Genomic DNA, 20,708 nt, shown 5'->3' with positions numbered 1-20,708 from the left:
TCTGTACGTACGTTCTTTTGAGAGAAAGTATGTAATTTTTTGTTGACGCGCGCACACACACGAGTGTCAGTGCATACGTGCGTAACAAATGAGAAGGGACACAAAAGCTGGAAAAATTCACACTAAAATTGGACCTCTAGCTACTCGAGGAGGGCTGCCTACATTTCGAGCCAAACCCAAGTGGGCATTGGTGGTAAAAATTAAAATTAAGTCATCTGGCATCCAGATGAGAGAAATGGAGGTTACAAATCGGGGAGCTGTTTTGCACTTGGCCCTTGATTTGCTGTGGGGCCTACATCAAGCTGTCCTATACCTCTGTTGTAACATCTGCAAAATGGAGATAACACTTCACGCTGCCTACCTCAGAGAGCAGTTAGAAGATTAGATACCAAAAAAGAAAATCCTCAAAGCCCTTTGAGTTTCTCATAAATATAAGACATGCAATGTAATAAAATACCAGCAGCCCTTTACAAAAGTCCTAAGACGCTCAAGGCTCGAGGAATAGGAAACAGACGCAGGCAATTCTGTGCGGCTGACGCCTCCCTGGGCGTAACATTTAAAATCACGCAGGCGATGGGCAATTCTGTCTCCAGCTTCCAGGGAAAAGGTGGGGAGGATACCTCCAATTCAGATCTACTCCGACAAACAAAACACCCAGGGAAAAGAAAAGCAAAACAAAACAAGGTGCTGTTCGGACAGATCGCCAGAAAGTTGAAAGAAATGACCCTGACAGAATTCTGAATTCCCGCCTCAAGGTCCGGTTCTACAAGATGACGGGGCCTTGACTACGGTTTCAGGCCTGTTCAAGTCTCATATTAAGGCAAACTGGTTCCACAGAGGAGTAAGCATAATGATCCCCTGACAATGAATAAATACTAAGTGCAGAACGCAGAAATTAGAGTACTTTTAACCAATCGGTACCGGGAACAAAAGCCAAAATGGGCAGAACAAAGGCAAAGCGATCATAGGGGTGGACACCGAGTGGAGCAACCAGAAGCCAAAGGACATCAGTGGCCCCCAGAAGCCGGAAGGACAAGGAGCAGAAGCTCACTTGAAGAAAACGACCACTTCAGGACTTATGAGACAACTGGGAAAAGACCCTAAGAGACTCCAAATTATGGAACATTCAACAATGGATCTGTATCATTAGGCCAAGCTCGTGTTGCGTGTCACGCATCACATGAAGATTTTAAGAAGACGAATACTGTCCTGTCTCCGGCCCTCAGCACCCGCGAGGAGGCAGCACCGACGCGATGAAGCAGAACACAATGTGGTGAGGGTTGAGATGAAGTACGGACAGAGGGCTGAGGAAGGACAGAGGAAGAAGTCGTTAATCCAACATGGAAAAGTGAAGGGCGGAAGGAGTTTGGGGGAGTTTCAGGGAATCTGACACTGGAACAGAGAACCGTACAACATGAACAACCGTCACCAAGTACAGAAGAAGGGAAGAGTGCATTCTGGGTCAGTTGATGACAGCCCATACCTCCCAGGATGTCGAGATAAGTCCTAGTTCACCGAAGCATCGCAGTGACCATCCAGGAGGCCCCGAGTGGCAAGGCCTCTGCGGAAGATGGAGAGGGAGCCAAAGCGGGTGACATTTCTGAAAGGGGACTTGATATCTTCTGTCACTCAATATACATGACTGAGGCCAATGGCCCAGGTACAAGTGAGGAGGGTAAGGAGGCAGAGAAGCCAAAGGGCCAGGTAAGCTCAACCATGACTCAGGGATACTCGAGAGCATGGTGTCCAGGAGAAGGAGTTGGCTGGTGTTTGGTGGGTAAAAGTCATGGTAGTCGTCTCAATAATGGCCTCCGAACATAACAGGTCCTAATTCCTGAAAAAACTATACATGTTCCCTTCTGTGGCAAAGACTGTGCAGATGCAGTGAAGCACCTTGAGATGGGGAGACTATTCTGGATTAGCCAACTGAACCCTAAATGCACTGACAAGGATGCTCATAAGAGGGAGGCAGAAGGAGAAGACAGTGCAGTCAGGGAGATAGATCCTGGCGTGAAGGTACCACAGGCCAAAGAATGTCAGCAGCCACCAAAAGCTAGAAAAGATAAGGAACAGATTCTCCCATTGGCCCCTGTTGGGAGTGTGACCCTGTGAATGACTAAATTTCTACTGTATGAAGCCACTAAGTTTGCAGAAATTCGCTACAGTGACCATAAGAAACAAGACACAGGGAGCAAGGAGTTACTCCCCAAGTGCTTTTGGGAATCACAATTCCCGGTCTTGGTAAGAATGACTCAGATGGAAGGCACCGCAACTATCAAGAAGTTGAGGTCAAAGCTGGAGTCACATAGGAAGGCTAGATAACGATACTAAGTAACTGGCCAAAAATTAGGGAATGGAACCCGGGTAAAAGCCCCACGTGAGTCCATACAGAATGGATGGAAGAATTGCAAATCATAACCACTAAACACTGACACACAAGGGAAGGAACTGGATCTAAACAGTAAAGAGACAAGAAGAGATACAGCAACTCGGAGATAATCCCTGAGCACCCAACCTTCTGGCCTAGGATAGTCATGTAATTTTAAGCGCCCAGAGGGATGGAAAACATTTACATGCATGCTGTCACAATCAAGATGGACTCAGGACTAGAACCATCAACCAAAGACTTCGGTGGACCCAGATATGGGACATTTATGGAAATGCAACATGGAATGCTAAGAAGTTGGCCACGTGCTCGTCAGTCAAGACATCAAACTCAGTGAGGTCCATTTTAGGAGGAGGGTGGAGGCAAGGTGTGATGTCCACAGTGACCTATACAACCCAGTACGAAGGTGACTGAAAGTGTCACAGTTGGAGATGATCAGGGCAGACAGAATAATGAGGAGATGGTGGCAGCTTGGTAAATATTTAGAGGACTGGGCAAGTTTCTTGCACAGGGGAATGGTGACTGGTAGAGCATGGGGGCAGCAGATGAAGGACGACACCAATCTCTGAACACCAGACTGAAAGGAAGAGGGTGTAGCAGAACAGACAGAATGAGTGTGTCTCTAGCTCCACTGAGCTCCAAGGCACTGGTGGGTCATGCCAGGGCGGACCGCCAGAAGCCAACAGAATGCCGGGCTCCGAAGCCCAGAGTGTTTAAAACGTTTGCACATTTGACAAAGTTAGGTCCCGTGCTCTTTCGTCGTCTTCCTCCTGATCCACCACCACGAAAGGAATCGAAAAAGGATCACAAAAATTTTAATATCCAAAACCAACACTTGTGAACCGTTCTCATACCACGCTCTTGTAAGAGAAGTCCCTCTCTGGCAGCGCTTGAAAGGAAAGGAGTTTTCAAAGAAGAGTGGCAAAGAATTCTTACCGTTAGCCCTTTCCCTTTCCTGCCAGGTTTCAGGACATTTGGTGGAAGGGACAAGAGAGAAAAGCAATCTGTCAATCAGGGCGGGGGAGGAGCATGTTCGGTGATGATCCGGGGTTGACCAGATGATGGAAAAGACGGCCCATTTGTTAAATCCGCAGACGACATCAAGTTGGACACTGCCGGAGCAGCGACTGCAGATCCTACAAACAGAAAACAAGAAAACACTATGTTCACTAATATGCACCACCTGGGCAAAGGAAGGGGAAAAAAGACATGGATTTATCTGCAAAAGAAAATGTATGCTTACCAGGCGCGCACGCATGCGTGCACACACCACACACACACACACACACACACACACACACACACGACTCATTTGTGCCCTACAGCGGTAGAGGCCATACTCCTCCTCACCAAAACGCTCCAGTGCCCAGTGCTCTGGGCAGAATACAAGCAGCTCCCCCTGCTAGCCCAAGACTCATCAGGATGAGTACCAGCTATGGGATGGAAAGGCTTGGGAACGTCTCAAACACATCACAGCTTCTGATTTTAATAGCCAACTCTCGGGAAAAATCCTAAACCAAAGAACTTGGAAATACTTCAGAGATGAAGTTGGGCTTATATAGCGAATATATTTCTCAAAATAGTTCAAAGAGAGACATCTAACAAGCAAAAGTCATCCTAAAATATCAACCTCAATTTTATGGTCAATAAGGACATCCAGTAGAGTTCTGTGGCATTCCACTATGAAAATAAATTATGGCTACCTAACAATTTCATTCTAGTCACTAATGCCAGACCAAAAGATAAAATAAAAGTGGAGTCACCCACAGGTACGTATTCTCGTATTTTTAGTGCCTACCCCCTCCATGACACTGACACTGACAATAACATTTACATATATGTTTTTAAGGTTTCTTAAGCCCCTGAACACGGGGATCTTCCGTGTCAAAGAGCCAGAGAAGGTTTCTGAAACTAGGAAAGTAAATCAAACACTCTCTTGGGTTGTTTTCAGCCCCTGGTAAGGAACACAGAGCCAGGAGTCACTTCTACAACTGCAGACGCTGAGTGTTCTGACGCTTGTCATTAATGGCAAGGGCAATGACACGGTTTCTGCATACGTATCAAAAACACCTGTAACCATCAAGGCCTATCTTCCCGTTAAAGATGTTGCAGCCATCATATTACACACAAAACACAGTACTGCTCTCCTATCTCACTTCCTCCTCCGCCTGCAGGAACCCGCTAAAACTAGAAGGAAAACCACTTTCTTAAATTAAAAAAAAAAACCAAAGATGTCTAATATTTATTATGAATTTATTTAGTCATAATGGCCAACACTTATTTAATATTTATGATGTACCTGGTACTATTTAAAGCCCGTAAATATCCTCACAGAACTATATGTAGTAGATACTGTTATCACCAAGCCCGTGTTGTAGAAGGAGAACCCAAGGCATAGGGAAAGTGAGGTAGTCACCCAAAATCACATCCTTAGGATGTCATGGGGCCAGGATTTGGATCTAAGCAGTAGGATTCCAGTGTCCCACACTCAATCCGTATGCTCAATACATGTGCCAACACCACATCGCCTATTTAAAAAACAACAACAAAAAGTAAACTATTGTTTAAAGACAGTAAACACTGTCTATGACCTAAGTGTTTTTTGATTATTTCAAATATCTCCAAGAGTACCAGATACAAACAAACCAAAATAGCCACACACACATACACACGCACACACACACACACACACACACACACACACACAGATTTTCTGAAGACAGTTTAAATAAAAATGATTCCACTTGGATGTAGAAACTTTTGACCGTTTAGGGTGACAAAAAATAACAAAATGAGCTGTACTGAAAGACAAATTGTAAGCATCCACTCTCCACAAAAGCGATTCTCCTATAAGACATGCTTATCTACATTTTAGAGTTTGGAGTAAATACAGTGTTGCTTCTAAGATAACTTCAGGATTTATTTTGCACTTTATACTCTCCCAATCTTCCTCCCATCATCCCTGATTGCAGTCTAAATCTGAGTTTAAAAGAATTACACAAGATCCAGCACAGAATCATGATCATACAGGTTGAAACATCAATTTTTAATGAAAGTTGTCATGTATTTGTGAAGAATAGATTTTAACTGAAGCCCTTCACTGTAACAATCCAATTAATTGTATTTTAGATTCTCCTAACATTTCTCTGGATCAAATGCTCTCAATTGGCTAGTTTTTTCTAAGACATTTATTTGCTGCCTTATTTCAAAACTTAAAGGAGAAAATGCCTCCAAACATAGTTACTGAAAGGAAGAGGAAAAAAAGCAACCAAGGATTTTACTGAAGAAATGCAATTTTCCATGTGTTCTATTTCAAATATGGGCAGAGGAGGAAATGATTTTCGGATCCAATCTTGCATGATCCTGTGATAATCCAGAATTGACAATATAGAACACAAGTATTAGACCACATGGCTCTACCAGGACAAATCCAAATGGAGTTTTAGAAGTGAGGTGCTAGGAATAGCATTAAAAGCTTTATCAACAGCTACTGGAGAGACTGGAAACCAACACAGCCCCACCATACCCTTTTCCATTAAACTAGGTTCTAGTGAGTCCTTCCTTCAACAACACAGTGGGTGTGGGGGATAAAACAGGAAATGTGGATGGCCATGTTTTTCTCTTTCAGATCATACACCCTCCAACAGCACCTAATACACACTGTAATGCCAATTAGTTGAATAAATACAATCGACAAGGAAAGAGTCTTTTAAACTCAGTGCCAATGAGAACAGCAGAAGCCAAAAACTAGTCATTAAAAAAAAAATCTAAATTTATTAAAATATACCTTGAAATTAGTTCTTCTAAGTGACTTTGGGATTCCATAAAATCTAGGGATTTCTCTGTACTTTAAAATCTTAGGGGTGCCTGGGTGGCTCAGTCAGTTAAACATCCGACTCTTGGTTTCAGTTCAGGACCTGATCTCAAGGTACTGAGATCAAGCCCCATATCAGGCTCTACACTCAGCAGGGCGTCTGCTTGAAATTTTCTCGCTCTCTCTCTCCCTCTGCCCCATTTCCTCCTCCCGTGAACTCTTTAAATAAATGAGTAAATAAAATATTTTTAAATCAGTCAATCAATCAATCAAGCTCTTAGCTGCTTAGATCTATGCCTACAAAAATTAAAAACAGCAGGTCAATAATTTTCATATTATGGTCCACTTCAGAAATGTTTCTTAATGCCTCATCCCAACACAGAACAACCTAAGACCATCTTTTTCCAAACAGCATAAAACAGAAAATTAGCACACAGGGTAGCTGGTCGTGGGTTCTCTACAGGAAACAAAGATTCTGTGATCCAAGTGGGAGACCATAACATGCTATGATCCTTCCTTCCTGGGAATGCACCATGTACATGAGTAAATTTAAGACTCTGGGAAGTCCACGGAAAGTTTGTGAAGTGCCCACATTTGTATCATCAAAGAATGTATTTCACCTAATACTTAACAGGGGATCAAGAATTCAGTTTCAGAAACATTGTTCTAGATTTCTAAGCTTAGCATTAAACGTACAAATCCACCCTCAAATTACCCTTAGTCGTAACATACAGTGACAACTCCGATGAGCAAAGTAGATCTCACATCTCAAGACTCCCTCAAAGAAGACTCTCCTCCAGTGAAATTAATGTCTTCATTTGACCCATGGTTTTGTTCAGACCATTTCCAATTGTAGAATTTCTGCCTTCAATCATTTTATTCAACTTAATCCCCCCAAATTCCTCCCACGTCTCTTCCACATAATGTCATCTGTTCTTTCCCCTGAATAGGTTACCCAAAAAAAAGAGCACATGCTTGGGACTACCTACTACCTGTATTTTGAGTATATTTACTCTATATTTACTACATATATATATTTACTATACATATTACCTGTATATTTACTATACAGATATCTGGTCACCCAACTACCTAAGGACTGGCTAAGACTAGGCTCTAAAAGCTCTTTGTTTTTTTACTGTACCTAACATTGCCCCAACAGAACAGATACCCTATATGTAGATGTTGATGGGTTAGAAAACCCTTGAGTAGCCACTCAAATGGTATTGCAAAGCTACACATGGTTTCAAGCATTAGTTAACAGATGGACACTAGAATGACTCAAAACATTTAATTGTGTTTATTTTTATTCTCCAGAAAATCTTTTGGCCTGGTTTAGGTATTACCAAAAGCATATCAACAACTTAGGTCTACAAATGGACATCTCAAAGGAATTCCTTAAAAATGACTTAATATACATGGAACACACTCAGACCTTTTAAAAAATAAAATAAAAAAGGGGAGTAGCATCGGGATTTCCATCCACTCTGGGATCCTTAAGTCCATTCCCTACTCTCTACTCTGTACATCAAAATCCATAACTTCAGATATAGTTGTACTGTATATACACAGATCTGGTTTTATTCCCTATCCACAATATCCACATGGATTTCTCCCTTTCAGGGGACCTCGGGTGACACAAGCCCAGCTAAAGATGTAGTAATGATATGCCCATCTCTACAGAAGAAATAAGTTCACTTGTAGCACTATCCAATTTTAGCAAGTCAAACCAAGGAAACTTATTGAACTCTGAGGTGCAGAGGATTCTCAAAGAATACTGGACTTCAAAGTAACTGGATAATACACCTGGAGAGAATATAACACGTATTTACCAGGATGACCTCTGAAAGCCACTCGGGAAAATGACTACCCTAATAATCAACTATTACATTTTCTTAACCAGGTAAAAAGATCAATATACCATTAAATATAGACGAGCTGAAACACTGTAAAAGCAGTTCATTATGTAATTCCAAAATTAGAATCACAGTACTGTGGCTTCCATTAAGGAGCATCCAAACGTGCATAGGAAGCTGTAAGGACTGATTAAAAGTCCTGGAGCACGTGATCTAGATGCAAACCCTGCCTCCATTTCTTACTCAGATCTCACTGGGGGCAAATTTCTCCTGAGCGTCACAGAGTTTCCTCAACTGACAAATAGGGATAAAATAATGACCTATTCCATTATGTTGTTGCGAAGTTTCAACATGACCATCGCAGGACACACTTACAACATTGCTTAGTACACAGCATACAATATATGTTAACACTGTTACATTCCTATGAGCTAAGGAAAAGATTTAACCTGAAGGCGGGTAGCGCAATAACTAAGTCAGCACACATATAAACCTCCCTTATGCTGCCCTTAATGTTAGACCACGCTGGTGTGTGGATTACTTACTGCTGAAGCAACAGAAAGGGCTTGCTGTGGGGGTTTATTAGTAATAAATATTTGCAATCCCTAGGTCCTACCTACCACCTGCAGAGAAGGTAAAATCAGAACTTTAAGCAAACATCATCACTAGGAAACTCACTAGGCAATCTAAATTACAACTCTGCTGTGACCTGTAGAAGCTGTATGTTTGCACTGCACTGTCATTAATTTACACACTGTCATTAATTTACTCATATCTACTATGTTCTCACGTGGTTTTAGCATCATGTACAAGACGTTGAACATGAAAGATATCAACATTTTTCTCTTTCCTTGATGAAAGGGAAGTCACAGAAAAAAATTATGTTTTAATGGTTCTTTCATTTAATGCGTTAATGAATGCTTTGTGCAGAAAAGGGGGAGCATACATTTTCATCTTATTACAGCTGAAAAACTCTTAACAATACATTCACAAGTTCTCCCATTATGAATAAATGTAAATTACTTTACCAAAGTCTTAATAGGTGTCATTTGAGGAAAGATCTCAAATTCAAACCTACTTGGTAACATTTTCAGTTATTCATTATTTATTCCATCTTTCCCCATCTCTATTTCTTGGATTTTCTTTTAAAGAATTTTAAGTAATCTCTATATCCAATGTGGGGTTCAAGCTTACAACCCTGAAATCAAGAGTCACATGCTCTATTGCCTGAGCCAGCCAGTGGCCCTGGATTGATTGATTGATTGATTGATTTTTAAAGTAAACTCTGTGCCCAACATGGGCCTCAAACTCACAATCTCAAGATCAAGAATCAAGAATCACATGCTCTCCTCACTGAGGAAGCCAGGCACCCCACACCTCTATACCTTAATTCTTTCCCATAGCTCACTATCCCTCAAGATCATATTTTTTTTTAAATCTTTAAATCTCATACTTCCTTCATGTCTTAACTTGGTTGTAGTAAATGTTGTGTATAAATTTTCAGTACTGTGAGTCGCTTTCTAGAAGTCTCATTTCTCCCCTTTTCCTTTGAGAAGAATTGCTCGTTGGCGTTTAATGCTGACATAAAGTGGAAATGACAGCGTAAGCGGCAAATGAAATCCAGCTTCAAATCAGCTTGTTCAAGCCATTGCTCTCCATGAAGACATGGTCTCCCCTCCACAGATGGTAAGACTTAATTTCCACTCACTGTATTCTCCCCACCACAGGGTTAAGGAACAAAACAGATTAAATGGTAAACATGCAAAATGAAAACAGTTTTGGATTATGGCCCATATTGAAAATTTTCTCATTATACATATAACATATAAAGCATAAGTTCTCGTTATATTTGTAATGACACATGCAATGAAATGTAAGTATCTATTCACATATATAGAACCCAAAGCAATTTTACATCTTCTGTAATGAAATCTAGGGGTAATTCTATTATTTAAGAAAATGAAATTCTGAAATTTTATTTTGGTCTGATTAGCACCTTCTTAGTATTATAAAGCCACCTGAGTTTTGCAGGATGCCTATGTGCCTTGTATACCAATGCCCTAAAAGGCCCAGAAATCATATAAATCCGTACTTTGTGCTATCATGGCTATTTCTATGTAGTACTATTTCTTAGAGATAATCAGCAGTATGTTAACTTTCCAAACAATGTTTGCTTTTAAAAGACCTTGGTATTTTTATTTGGACTTAGAGTTACAGTTCGCTTAAAAGTGAGCCTAAGATCATTCAGCGGAAGTTTCTCCCTGAAAACACAGATCAACCCCAGGAGCACCTGGGGACATGAATCCCTTTCCAGAATTTGATATAAAGCTGGTTTCATCTTTGAGTCCACCTAAAAGTGAGATTAGTTAATGAAGAACTAAAAAGGACACAGACATAGTTTTATCTCAATGGCAGTATAAACACGGGAGCTCAGCCTTAGCAATGAGGCTCCGCCAAGTAGGTGGGGAAGGGTGGTCAGTGCTCTCTGGCTGTCTCTCGCCCCTCTGCTTTCCTGTCTAAGGGCTGCTGGCTCCATTTGCTCACTCTACAAACACAGGACCCCACATATGGCCTGTGGACCTGCTGGTAGCTAAATGGAAACGGTCTGACACCACTTCACCTTTCTTTACAGAGGTCACTGACCTCAATTTTCATAATGAATCACTTTAGAAATGCCTTTGTTTCTAAATACTCCAGAAGAGGTCAGATTTGTCTGAGATAGCTCTTCCATTACTTAAAACTCACCCAGAGGGCCAGCAGCAGGTCAGATTGCCTGTTCCCCTGTCTTCCTCCAGGACACCTGCAAAATGACCTCCCAAATCCTCTCCAACCCCCAAGTACCCAATCGAGCTTAACCTCGTCCTTCCCACATCCCCAAGGATCCCTCACTACAGGCACTCACCCATCCCAGCTTTCTTCCTCTGTGCGACAGCAGATCAGCATTCCTTAAACTTGAAAAATACACAAAAGTCTACTCATCCTCCCAGTTTTAACGCTTTTTAAATTAAATGTTCAAAGTATGAATCCAAACACCACTACAAATTAACTCCTTAAGCCTGTATACAACTCTTAAGCCAAAATAAATGTATAAGACAGAGTCAAAAAAAGCTATAAAACCAACACAATGTAACAGTATTAACTGAGTCAGAAAGAGGAGGTTGTGTGACAATTAATTTGTAACTTCCAGCCTGACTAGGGGCTAAGGCTACCGCCAAGAGTCTCTCAAGCGGAGAGGGCTTGCCTTACTCCAGGCAGCAGAGTGGCTCGATTCTCCTGCCACTTTTCCAATTAACCTATATCAGAAAAGGACGTCATCCAGCCTAATCATCGTAGAAACTCATCACATATAAATCAATGGTTAGCAAAAGCCAGGACTGCTACTTGGGGCAGGCACAAATATGAACACAGGTGCTGAAGTTCCCCGGGATGGTTCGTTACGTTACCATTCAAATGATTCTACATGGATTTAGACCAGTTTATTCTTACCGAAATGAACACGTGGACGTTACGGGGCTCTGGAACAGAAGGAAATCCCTAAGAGTATGTGCTCGGGACCAAAGACTACACAGCCCTACTGACGGACACTCCCCCATCCTGACCCTCAGTCCAGCTACCATACGGCAAAGCGATAGGATGAGTCCATCCTTCCCATGGAGCCAAGCCTTCCTTTCCAAGAATATTCATCATGTTAAAATAAATTCTTGGAAGAGACGGCAACGTCTTGAATCCAAAGAGTACGTTTTTAACTCTAGAATCCCAGCATGATGGGGAGGAAGAGAAAGAGGGAAAGAGGGAGTGAGGGGGTGGGGAGGGAGCGCAGACCTGGAGAGATTTATTTAGGGGCAGAGTTTTTAGCACAAAATTACTGAACTCCCACTGGTTCCCTAATACACGCACATTCCATATACATTTCTTTGCCCATCAATATCATTCCTATGGTGATTGCCAGCCTACGTACACCTGATAATAAGAACCCACAGCGTAGCTGGTGCCCCCACTTGGCTCTACATACTTCTGTCTAAAGAAGTTCAAAAGCACTAGCCCCTCCTTCCTCTCCTTTTCCTTTTTCTAGAAAAGTACACACGGGTCCTCAAGGAAGAAGTAGCCTAAAACAAGAAATTTATCTCTCATTATCCATTGCTGCTGCCGCTGCCGTGATAGCCCAAAAGGCAGAACCGTGTTGAAGCTGGAGACAGAACTGTCCATCTGTCTGTCCCCAAGAGGACACGCACAATCTCAACAATCTTCCTCCGTGTTTTCACCCCAGGTCAGCAGGAGGCCGCTCCCTTCTCAACAAATGTAACTCACCACTCTTTTCCCAAGATCTAGCACATGAGGTTCGTTTGGAAGCCTACACCTTTCAAGAAAACCCAACCACGATGAAATCAAAATCAAGACCCACACCAGGAACGAGAGCCAACACTCATCGCGCCCGGCGTGTGTTACACGCGAGCCTTTACCTACATTTTCACACTCGGTCTCACAACTCAGAGGGATGCGAAATCACCACAAGCGATGCTGCTGTCGCAAATTCAATATTTACACACAGCTATTCCGCTGCTTTGGCACATTCAAGCTACTTGTCCCCAAAATGTCATTAGCATGCTCCAGCACGGAAGGGCAGTATCGAGGCTCAGCAGGATATTATCCAGGCATTCATCTGTAATTGACATGCGGTATTGAACAGATACCAGAATATTTAAGACACATGCAAGAATAGAGAATTGTTTAAAAAAAAATATATATATATATATATATGGACACTCCATCAGTCTGCCAGGACGGCCATAACAAAGTACACAGACTGGGTGTCATCAACAATGGAAATGGATCGTCTCATGGATCTGGGGGCTGAGGGTCCAAGATCAAAGTATCCACAGGGCTGGTGTCTTCTGGGGCTTCTCTCTTCGACACATATACAGCTCCCCTCTTGCTGCCTCTCTCTCATGGTGGTCCCTGTGGTTTTGCTTCCCTGGTATCCCCTTTGTGTGTCCAAATTTCCACTTCGTATAAAGACACCAGTCAGGTAAGATTAGGGCCCAAACTAAAAACCTTATTTTAACTTGGTATCTCTTTAAAGGCCTCATCTCCAAACAAGGTTACATTCTGAGAAACTAGGGGTTGAGACATCAACACATGAATTTGGAGGAGGGTGGGAACACAGTTCAAACCATAACTGACCCCCCTAATTCCCAATCTACATCAGTTCAAGAAACTGTACACTGGCCCTCCCAGGTCATGACACTTGTCCCGGAGGGGCAGCCATTCCAATGGTTTTTGTTTTCCATTTCTTGATCATTTTACCATCTTCGATGTTTCTAAAACTATCCTTTTTCTTCTCTACCAGAACCACTTAGAGCAATAAATTAGCCTCTGAGGAAGGCTATAGCTGCATCTCCCAGTCTTTGATACATTGGGTATGTATTATTAACACTTCAAAATACATTCTTTGGCCCATGGGTTATTTTGAAGTGAGTTGTTTAACTTCTAAACGTGGTGGAATTTTCTAGATGGCTTTCTGTTACTAACATCTAACTTAATTTTGCTGTTGTCCGAGAACATATACTTTGTATGATTTCCATCCCTTTTACATTAGAGAAACATGTCTGATGCATATGGTCTTCATATTAGAATAATGCTAGTAATAGCATACTTTAACATAGCTGCATTCACTGTGGCTATGTGAATTAAAAACATCAGTCACTTATAGGAATGCTTGAGTAAACAGAAGCAAGCAAAAAAACAAAACTTCATTAGGTGGAAGTTTGGTTGCTACTTGAGGAAAATAGACAAAGTATTTTTAGTTGCACAAATACGTCTTATCTTAGAATTATAAAAAGTTTTAAAATAAACCATACAATTTCTAAAACCAAATACTAATTGCTCTACTTCTGAGAGAGAAAATTAGGTGTTATTACTAGATCAAATAACTACCTTAAAACTTATCCTGGGGCAAATTGAACTAGAGTAGGATTTGAGATTTTTTTAAAGGACTGTCCAGAAAATGACTGCCCAATATCAAGGTTTACCTATCAAATTTATATAAAATAAAACTATAAACCTTTTCTTCAAAAACTTCCAAAGAGAAACAGGCCTACAAAACTACTTTATTTCTAAAAAGGATGTTACCTTTAAAATATTGTGAAACTTAAAAATAAATAAATAAAATAAAATAATATTGCAAAACTTCTAAAAATGAAGAACACCTAACACTTAGGGTCTTTCTTTAGCAAAGATGATGTAGTCAAGTACGGTTCCCCCAAAGCTATTTAAACAGCTAGATTCAGAAGTAAACCTTATGCACATGAGTTCCTACTCAAGGATTTAACCCACATAATATAAGTTCTATTAATCAAAGCAGCAAGGCAACATTCTGGAAGGAAGGGCTAGAAATGCCCTGAGGTTTTTCAGCCTGGGGATAAACAGGAACTAAAAGCAGCATAAAGGTTTCCTGATTGCTTTTTAGCACACAGCTAAGGAGAGAGGATTTCTAATGTGCAATTTTCAAATTTCCCTAAAAATGAATTTTGGTAAATACTATGGAAACATCACGATTAGGGCCCAAAGTAGAGCATGCTAACTACTCATATGTTTGCAATCACCTTTTGAAGTAAGACTACGCAGACACCTTCTGGGCTGCTGCCTTCCAGCATACCATTAGTAATACTGTGTACACAGAGCTGGTGGCTTGACTGTGCTCAAACTGGTTCAAACATTCCTCGGGTGAGCCTGTGTTAATGAAAAATTCTCCTTTCCAAAGATTCTTTTGGACCATTCTTACAGAAACCTTGTAACCAAGCCAGCAAACGGCCTCATGCAGATCTGAAACTGTACATTTTTCAGGCATTACACTAGATTTTCTTATACCGTTCCCTATTAAAATGGTTTAAATTCCAAACCAAGCCTTGGGAAACAGAGCAGACATGATCTTGAGCCTTTCTACAGCATCTGGCGATGGGGCAAAAGCGCTGAAAGGAACAAACAGAAGTAGTTTTCAACTCTTAGGTTGGAAAAGCAAATTGATCTTTACTATGGGAACAAGGAGTAAAGCCTTTTGTTATCATCCAGCATGAAATGTTCTTAGGACAATTTTGATTTTACAAAATGGGGTTTTGCCCTTAGCCCGCAGGTATTTCCCTCCTGCATTCTGGATTAATCCACCTTTATAGCTAAGTCCTGTCAAAATGACAAAGGAGAATTGATTTCTTCTGGTGAGGTATCCTTATCAATGGAAACTTGTGTGCATTGATTGATGGGGTGTTAGAGGAAAGGACCATTAATTGATTTATAATAAATAAAGCACAATCTCCACTTATGACCAGTGATTGATAAAGGCAGCTTTTTCTTCATTGGTAAATTTCTTCATACTTAAAATGTATGAAAGCCGTCCAACTCAACCATCACTCAACTCATTAATGTAACAGCTTTATTCATACAATTCCCACAGACGTGGCCCAGATGAAAGGTCGCTCAGCATGGTCATCCTATTAAAGAAGTAAAAAATTTTAAAGTCAAGTGGAAAATGTCATTTAAAGTTACAACGTGGCGTAATAGAAACCCCTGTGGGTCTGCAATCAGGTGATCTAAATTCGAGTTCCAGCTTGCCCTTTATTAAGTATTTTACGAAAGTGGTCTGGGTGTCGGTTTTCTCCTTTCCAAAATTTGCACACCCCTCCACCTTGCAGAATCATTGTAATAAATGAACAATACATGAAAAATGTCTGCTACATAGCATAAAGAACTAAATACCCCAGTGTTCCTTATATTACTGTTTAGAGCAAAACTTTAAGGGCAATACATTTCTCGTTTATGCACGTTCACATTAACAGAGCCAAGTAAAGGTTCCACTAAATGGACTCCTCTGATGCTCTTTGTCACTTGGGGAGAAAAAAAATTACAACTTTTTTTCAAAAATAAAATCATGTGATTACAGTATTCTTCATACACTGCCTTTCACATAGGTGATTTTGCCTTCATAAAGAAAGCAAACACTAGATTTTTTAAATGCATTTATAATATTTAGGAATATGTTCTGAATTTCTTCTAATTACTTGGATGTCAACTATTCTGATTTATAATAGTAAACACACCTCATTGCAACTAAGGATGTAGGACAACCTTTGCAAAAATGAGACAAGGCACCAGAAAGGCGAGGTGTATGCGACCTAGACTCAAATAAAAGTTAATTGCTCTTAAATATCCCTTCTTATAAATACTGATGGAGAAACAGAATTGATGCCAGATGACTAAAGATGACGAAGATCAAAGATCCCACTGTCAAAAAGACAGGGAAGAAAGAAAGAAAGAGAGAGAGAGAGAGAGAGAGAGAATCCCAGTAATACACTCCACCCGCACACTTACTGGTAGACAAGACCCTTGGCAAACTGTTGAAAGAATGGTTTGTGACAACTCAGAAAAGAAAGCAACACTCCTGACACAGTGTGGGTTCAACAGGGACAAGACAAACCTCATTTTCTTCTCTGACAAGGCTGGTGGCCTGGCACATCACGGAAGTACACTGAACAAAATACACTTGGACTTGAGTAAGAGACCGGACAAAGGCTCTTGTGACAGCTTAAAGAACAAGGTATAAAAATAAATGCTGGATGCTAGGGTACTTTGTGAAACCAATAAACGGTTGATCCAAAATGGCATCAACCTCCGCTCGATGCTATGATCTTCCGGGGAAGATGCCCAGAGATCGGGATTTTTGTCCTTCCTCTGTCTGCTACACCATTTTTAATTTTTTTTTATGTTCAATGATAAAATATCAAAAGTAGTTTCAGGTGTACAACATAGTGAGTCGACAATTAATTACACTGTGAAATACTCATTACTATACTGTATTACATACAATGTTTTTATAATTTTATTTAAATCCAATGAGCCAATCTATAGTACATCATGAATCTCACATGTAGGGCTCAAAAATTTATCAGCTGCAGTTAACACTGAGTGTTCTCCACCACATACAATATTACTGACTATCCCCTATGCTGTATTTTCCTTCCTGTGACTTCTTTTATAATTGGAAGTTGGATCCTCTTAACCCTCTTCAGCCCTGTCAGCCATCCTGCCATCCCTCTCCCTTTTGGCAACCACCAATTTGCTCTAAACAGGTGTCAGTTTCACTTTGTTGTGGTTGCTGTTTTGTTTTACTATCATCGACACGTAAGTGAAATCATATTACATTTGTCATTCCCCATCTGGCTTAATTCACTTAGCGTAATAACCTCAAGGTCCTCCACGTCACAAATGGCAAGATTTCAATCTTTTTAGGGCTGAGTAATAGTCCACTGTGTGTGTGTATCTCACATTTCCTTTTGTTGGTTTTCTTTTTTTTTTTTTTTTTTTTTTAATTTAAGTAGGCTCCATGCCCAAAGCAGGGCTTGAACTCATGACCGCGCGATCAAGGGTCACATGGTCTACTGACAGAGCCAGCCAGGCACTTCTACATTTCCTTGTCTTAGATTTCTGACTGATACAGGCACGTGAAATACCCAAGGACTACAGAACGTAGTGGCTTCTCTGTCATCAGCTGTTCCCTCATCCTGGTTTGGGTAACATCTGGAAGAAATGTTATCAGTAGAAAAAGTGATTCATCCATCAGATATGATTATGTAAGATGCTTTCCCACCCTGGGGGGTACCATTATTCTACCACAAAGCAGAGATTGGATAAATAAAGCTATGTTGAGAGTAAAGGCTCACAGTTTGTGCATGTGGTCTCTACAGCATTCAACACCACAAATTATGGATGGGGCACCCGGGTGGCTCAGTTGGTGAAGCATCCCAGTTTTGGTTTCAGTTCAGATGGTGATGTCAGGGTCATGGGACCAGTCCCACGTCAGGCTCCACGCTCAGCACGGAGTCGGCTTCAGATTCCCGTTCTCTCTCCCCACTCCCACCCAGTCACTCCTCATGCTCTCTAATAAGTAAATACATTTTAAAAATAAAATCACGGAAACAAATTCAGAATTCTAAGTTTTAGAGTTCAGTAGCGATTTATAAACGTAAAACATGCTCCCTATAGCCATAAAGAAATAGAATCTTTTTCATTCAAGTGATATAGCTTCTAGACTCCCTAACAGCATAGGAAGCACCAGTGAAAAGTCTATTATTGCTTAGAAGGTAGAAAACCCAATGACATCTCTGATACAAGGATGTAGAAATGGTAACATCTCCCCAGGCTTTCGACTCACGGGGGTTGGGGCTAAAACCCCCTCCTTCCTCACTCCAGTGAAACTCCATCAGGAAGCATCATCTCTCCTGCTCCTGCCCAGACATCTGAGAGTCTGGTACAACAAGAGGGAGAATCACAGAGGCAGTTGGCATCAAGACTGTGCAAATCCTGCAAAGGAGCCCACTCCTCATTCTCGTTCTGACCAAGTGCCAATCAAGCGCAGACGTGCAAGATCAAAGGCAAGAGACACTCATCCAAGTCGACCAAATGGAGGGTTATGGCAGCCCAGCATCACAACAAAAACCATGAGAACTTCTCCAGCTAATGAAGGAAAGATCCCTCTTTGAACATATGTTCGACGGCCTATGCCAGTAACGTCTACACTCGTCAAAGTGTACATGCCCCTTGGCATCTGAATACCGTACTATTGTTTCAACTTTCATCGCACAGTTTTCTCCTTTCCAACCAATTCACACCCACTGGAGTTTTTGCCTCATGAGATCTTCAACTTCAGAACTTCTACAGACCACAGTACATGCCAGATGGCGGTTTGCTCTTCTCATCTTAAAATGTGTCCCAACTTCTATTTCTGACCTGTCCCATGGTTTCCTTTGTCCCGACTTCCAGCGACCAACCCCTAAAGGCAAAACTCACTAGGTGACCATCCCCGGGGAGGGGCAGGGGCTAACGTCGACACTACCAGAGTCTAATAGTCCAGGGTTTGTGGTATTCTCCCACAAGATTTAGTCTAACAGCTTACACTGGAACAGTTTAAATACCTCCTGCTCGTGGCGTGGCACCAGCGCCCGCCATATGTACACGTCCCACCCGCCAACCCATCTGATGCCAGTAAGAATCTGTAGATTAATGAAATTCTCTACCAGTGCAGCAGGCATACCCACAGCTTTATTTCTTGTACCGTGATATTAATGCATTTCAGGCTCCGCGTTTATGGCCTGTGATTTTTTTTTTTTTTTTTTTTTTCTTCCTGGAGGGCTGAGTTACGCCCACCAAGACAACCTAACCTCCAGACAGCAACCCCAAGGGCAATGTGAGAAGGATTTTCTGATTATGTCATCGAACAGGAAACCTCATGGAGACTCTAGGATTAATGTGTTTTCCACTGGAGCTGAAAGCAGGCAGGATGTAGTCACTACAAGGGAGATTGGGAAGGGAAATGTTGGTAGGGGTGGAGGTGGTGTCACGAATACGACATTTAAAGAAGTCACTCGCATTTATTCCCACTTTAAACCTCCAAGCAAATGAAGATTTTAAGACTTCAGTAGAACGTGGAAAGAAGCAAGTTATATAAGCGCTGGATGTGAATGTACCCCACAAAGTGTTTCTCTAGACCACGGCACCATCTCTTGCTCCAGATGGCACGGAAACTAATTTATAAATGACACAAGTTCAATGGGTGTATGGCAGCTGTTCCGCCGCAGCTCTCTGGCCACCCACTTCAGTAGAACTGAGAGCTTTCAATCAACTCTTGTCTCTCGGAGGGCCTTCAAACAACATCAGAACATGTGGACAATATGTTCCCAGAGAGGAACTGGCCAAGTATGAAAGATTAGAAAACTGAGTTCAATGGAAATGGAAAATACAAATACATGCCCATTTTCTCCAAAATCCAGAAGACCCAGTAGGGGAGTAAGAACAAAGAACTTCTGAGTTTTCACAACCAAACTTTGTCTGATCTCCTTTTTCCTCCCCCTTTCTCATAGGTACTCACAAGCTTCGCTCACACCAAATAAAGTGGGTAGAAGATTTTCTCAGTACTCTTTTTAAAACCGTCAATATTGTGCTTGCCCCCCTCCCTTCATTCATTCCTATCACCCCTACATTGAAAAAGCCTTTCAGCTCAACCATGAGCCAACTGCTACTTCGCAACCTAGCAGCACCCACTTTCAATTTGTGTTCCAGGGTTCCAGGCAACACAAACAAATCTTAAAGTCCACCACACTGCAAAATACACACATTCTGCCCTTTTATTCGGGAAGGACTGCTCCTGCTCAGTTGCTACTCAAGTCTAGGTAAGTCATTTACAAAAAGAGAAAGATGAATGGAGGGTGAATTATATTTAACTAAATTCTTAAGAGTACCCTGAACTGATTTAGAAAACCAGTTGCAACCGAAACAGTTTGATACTTTCAAAATGGCCGATTTTAAGCACGGCAACCACAACAGGTAAGGTTACAATTTAAGCAGAGAAAAACTCTTAGGATAGGAGAGGTTTTGTGAAGCCATCTGGTGGACTGAATCCTTGGCGTGCATTCTTGGCTGACTACAAAAGCTAAGTGCTAACCTGACCAGGTCTGAACTGGATAGAATGTAAAGGAGGATAAACAGCGGCACCCTTCGGAAGCTCCCGAACTCAGGAAACTAAGATTATATTACTGGAGGCTCTAACCCACCCACCCATTCCAGATTCCAGTTTCAGTCCTCTCCATAACTAGATCTCCTAAAGGAG

General features: G+C 41.5%; 1 protein-coding gene across 2 annotated transcripts in view; it reads right to left on the bottom strand.

The window, feature by feature from the left end:
* LOC308344536 (uncharacterized protein) overlaps positions 1 to 20,708 on the bottom strand; it is a 573,794-nt gene that overhangs the window by 296,539 nt on the left and 256,547 nt on the right. For both annotated transcript variants that reach the window (XR_013966994.1, XM_080806122.1), the window contains one exon: positions 3,323 to 3,522. Coding sequence is in view for 1 of the 2 variants with exons in the window: in XM_080806122.1 (XP_080662248.1) it covers positions 3,323 to 3,522 (200 nt within the window). In the remaining variant the exon portion in view is untranslated. The remainder of the gene's footprint in view (positions 1 to 3,322; positions 3,523 to 20,708) is intronic.

The sequence above is a fragment of the Martes martes genome (assembly GCF_963455335.1).
Source record: "Martes martes genome assembly, chromosome: 6".
Lineage (NCBI taxonomy): Eukaryota > Metazoa > Chordata > Mammalia > Carnivora > Mustelidae > Martes > Martes martes.
This window is presented reverse-complemented; position numbering and strand designations above follow the sequence as displayed.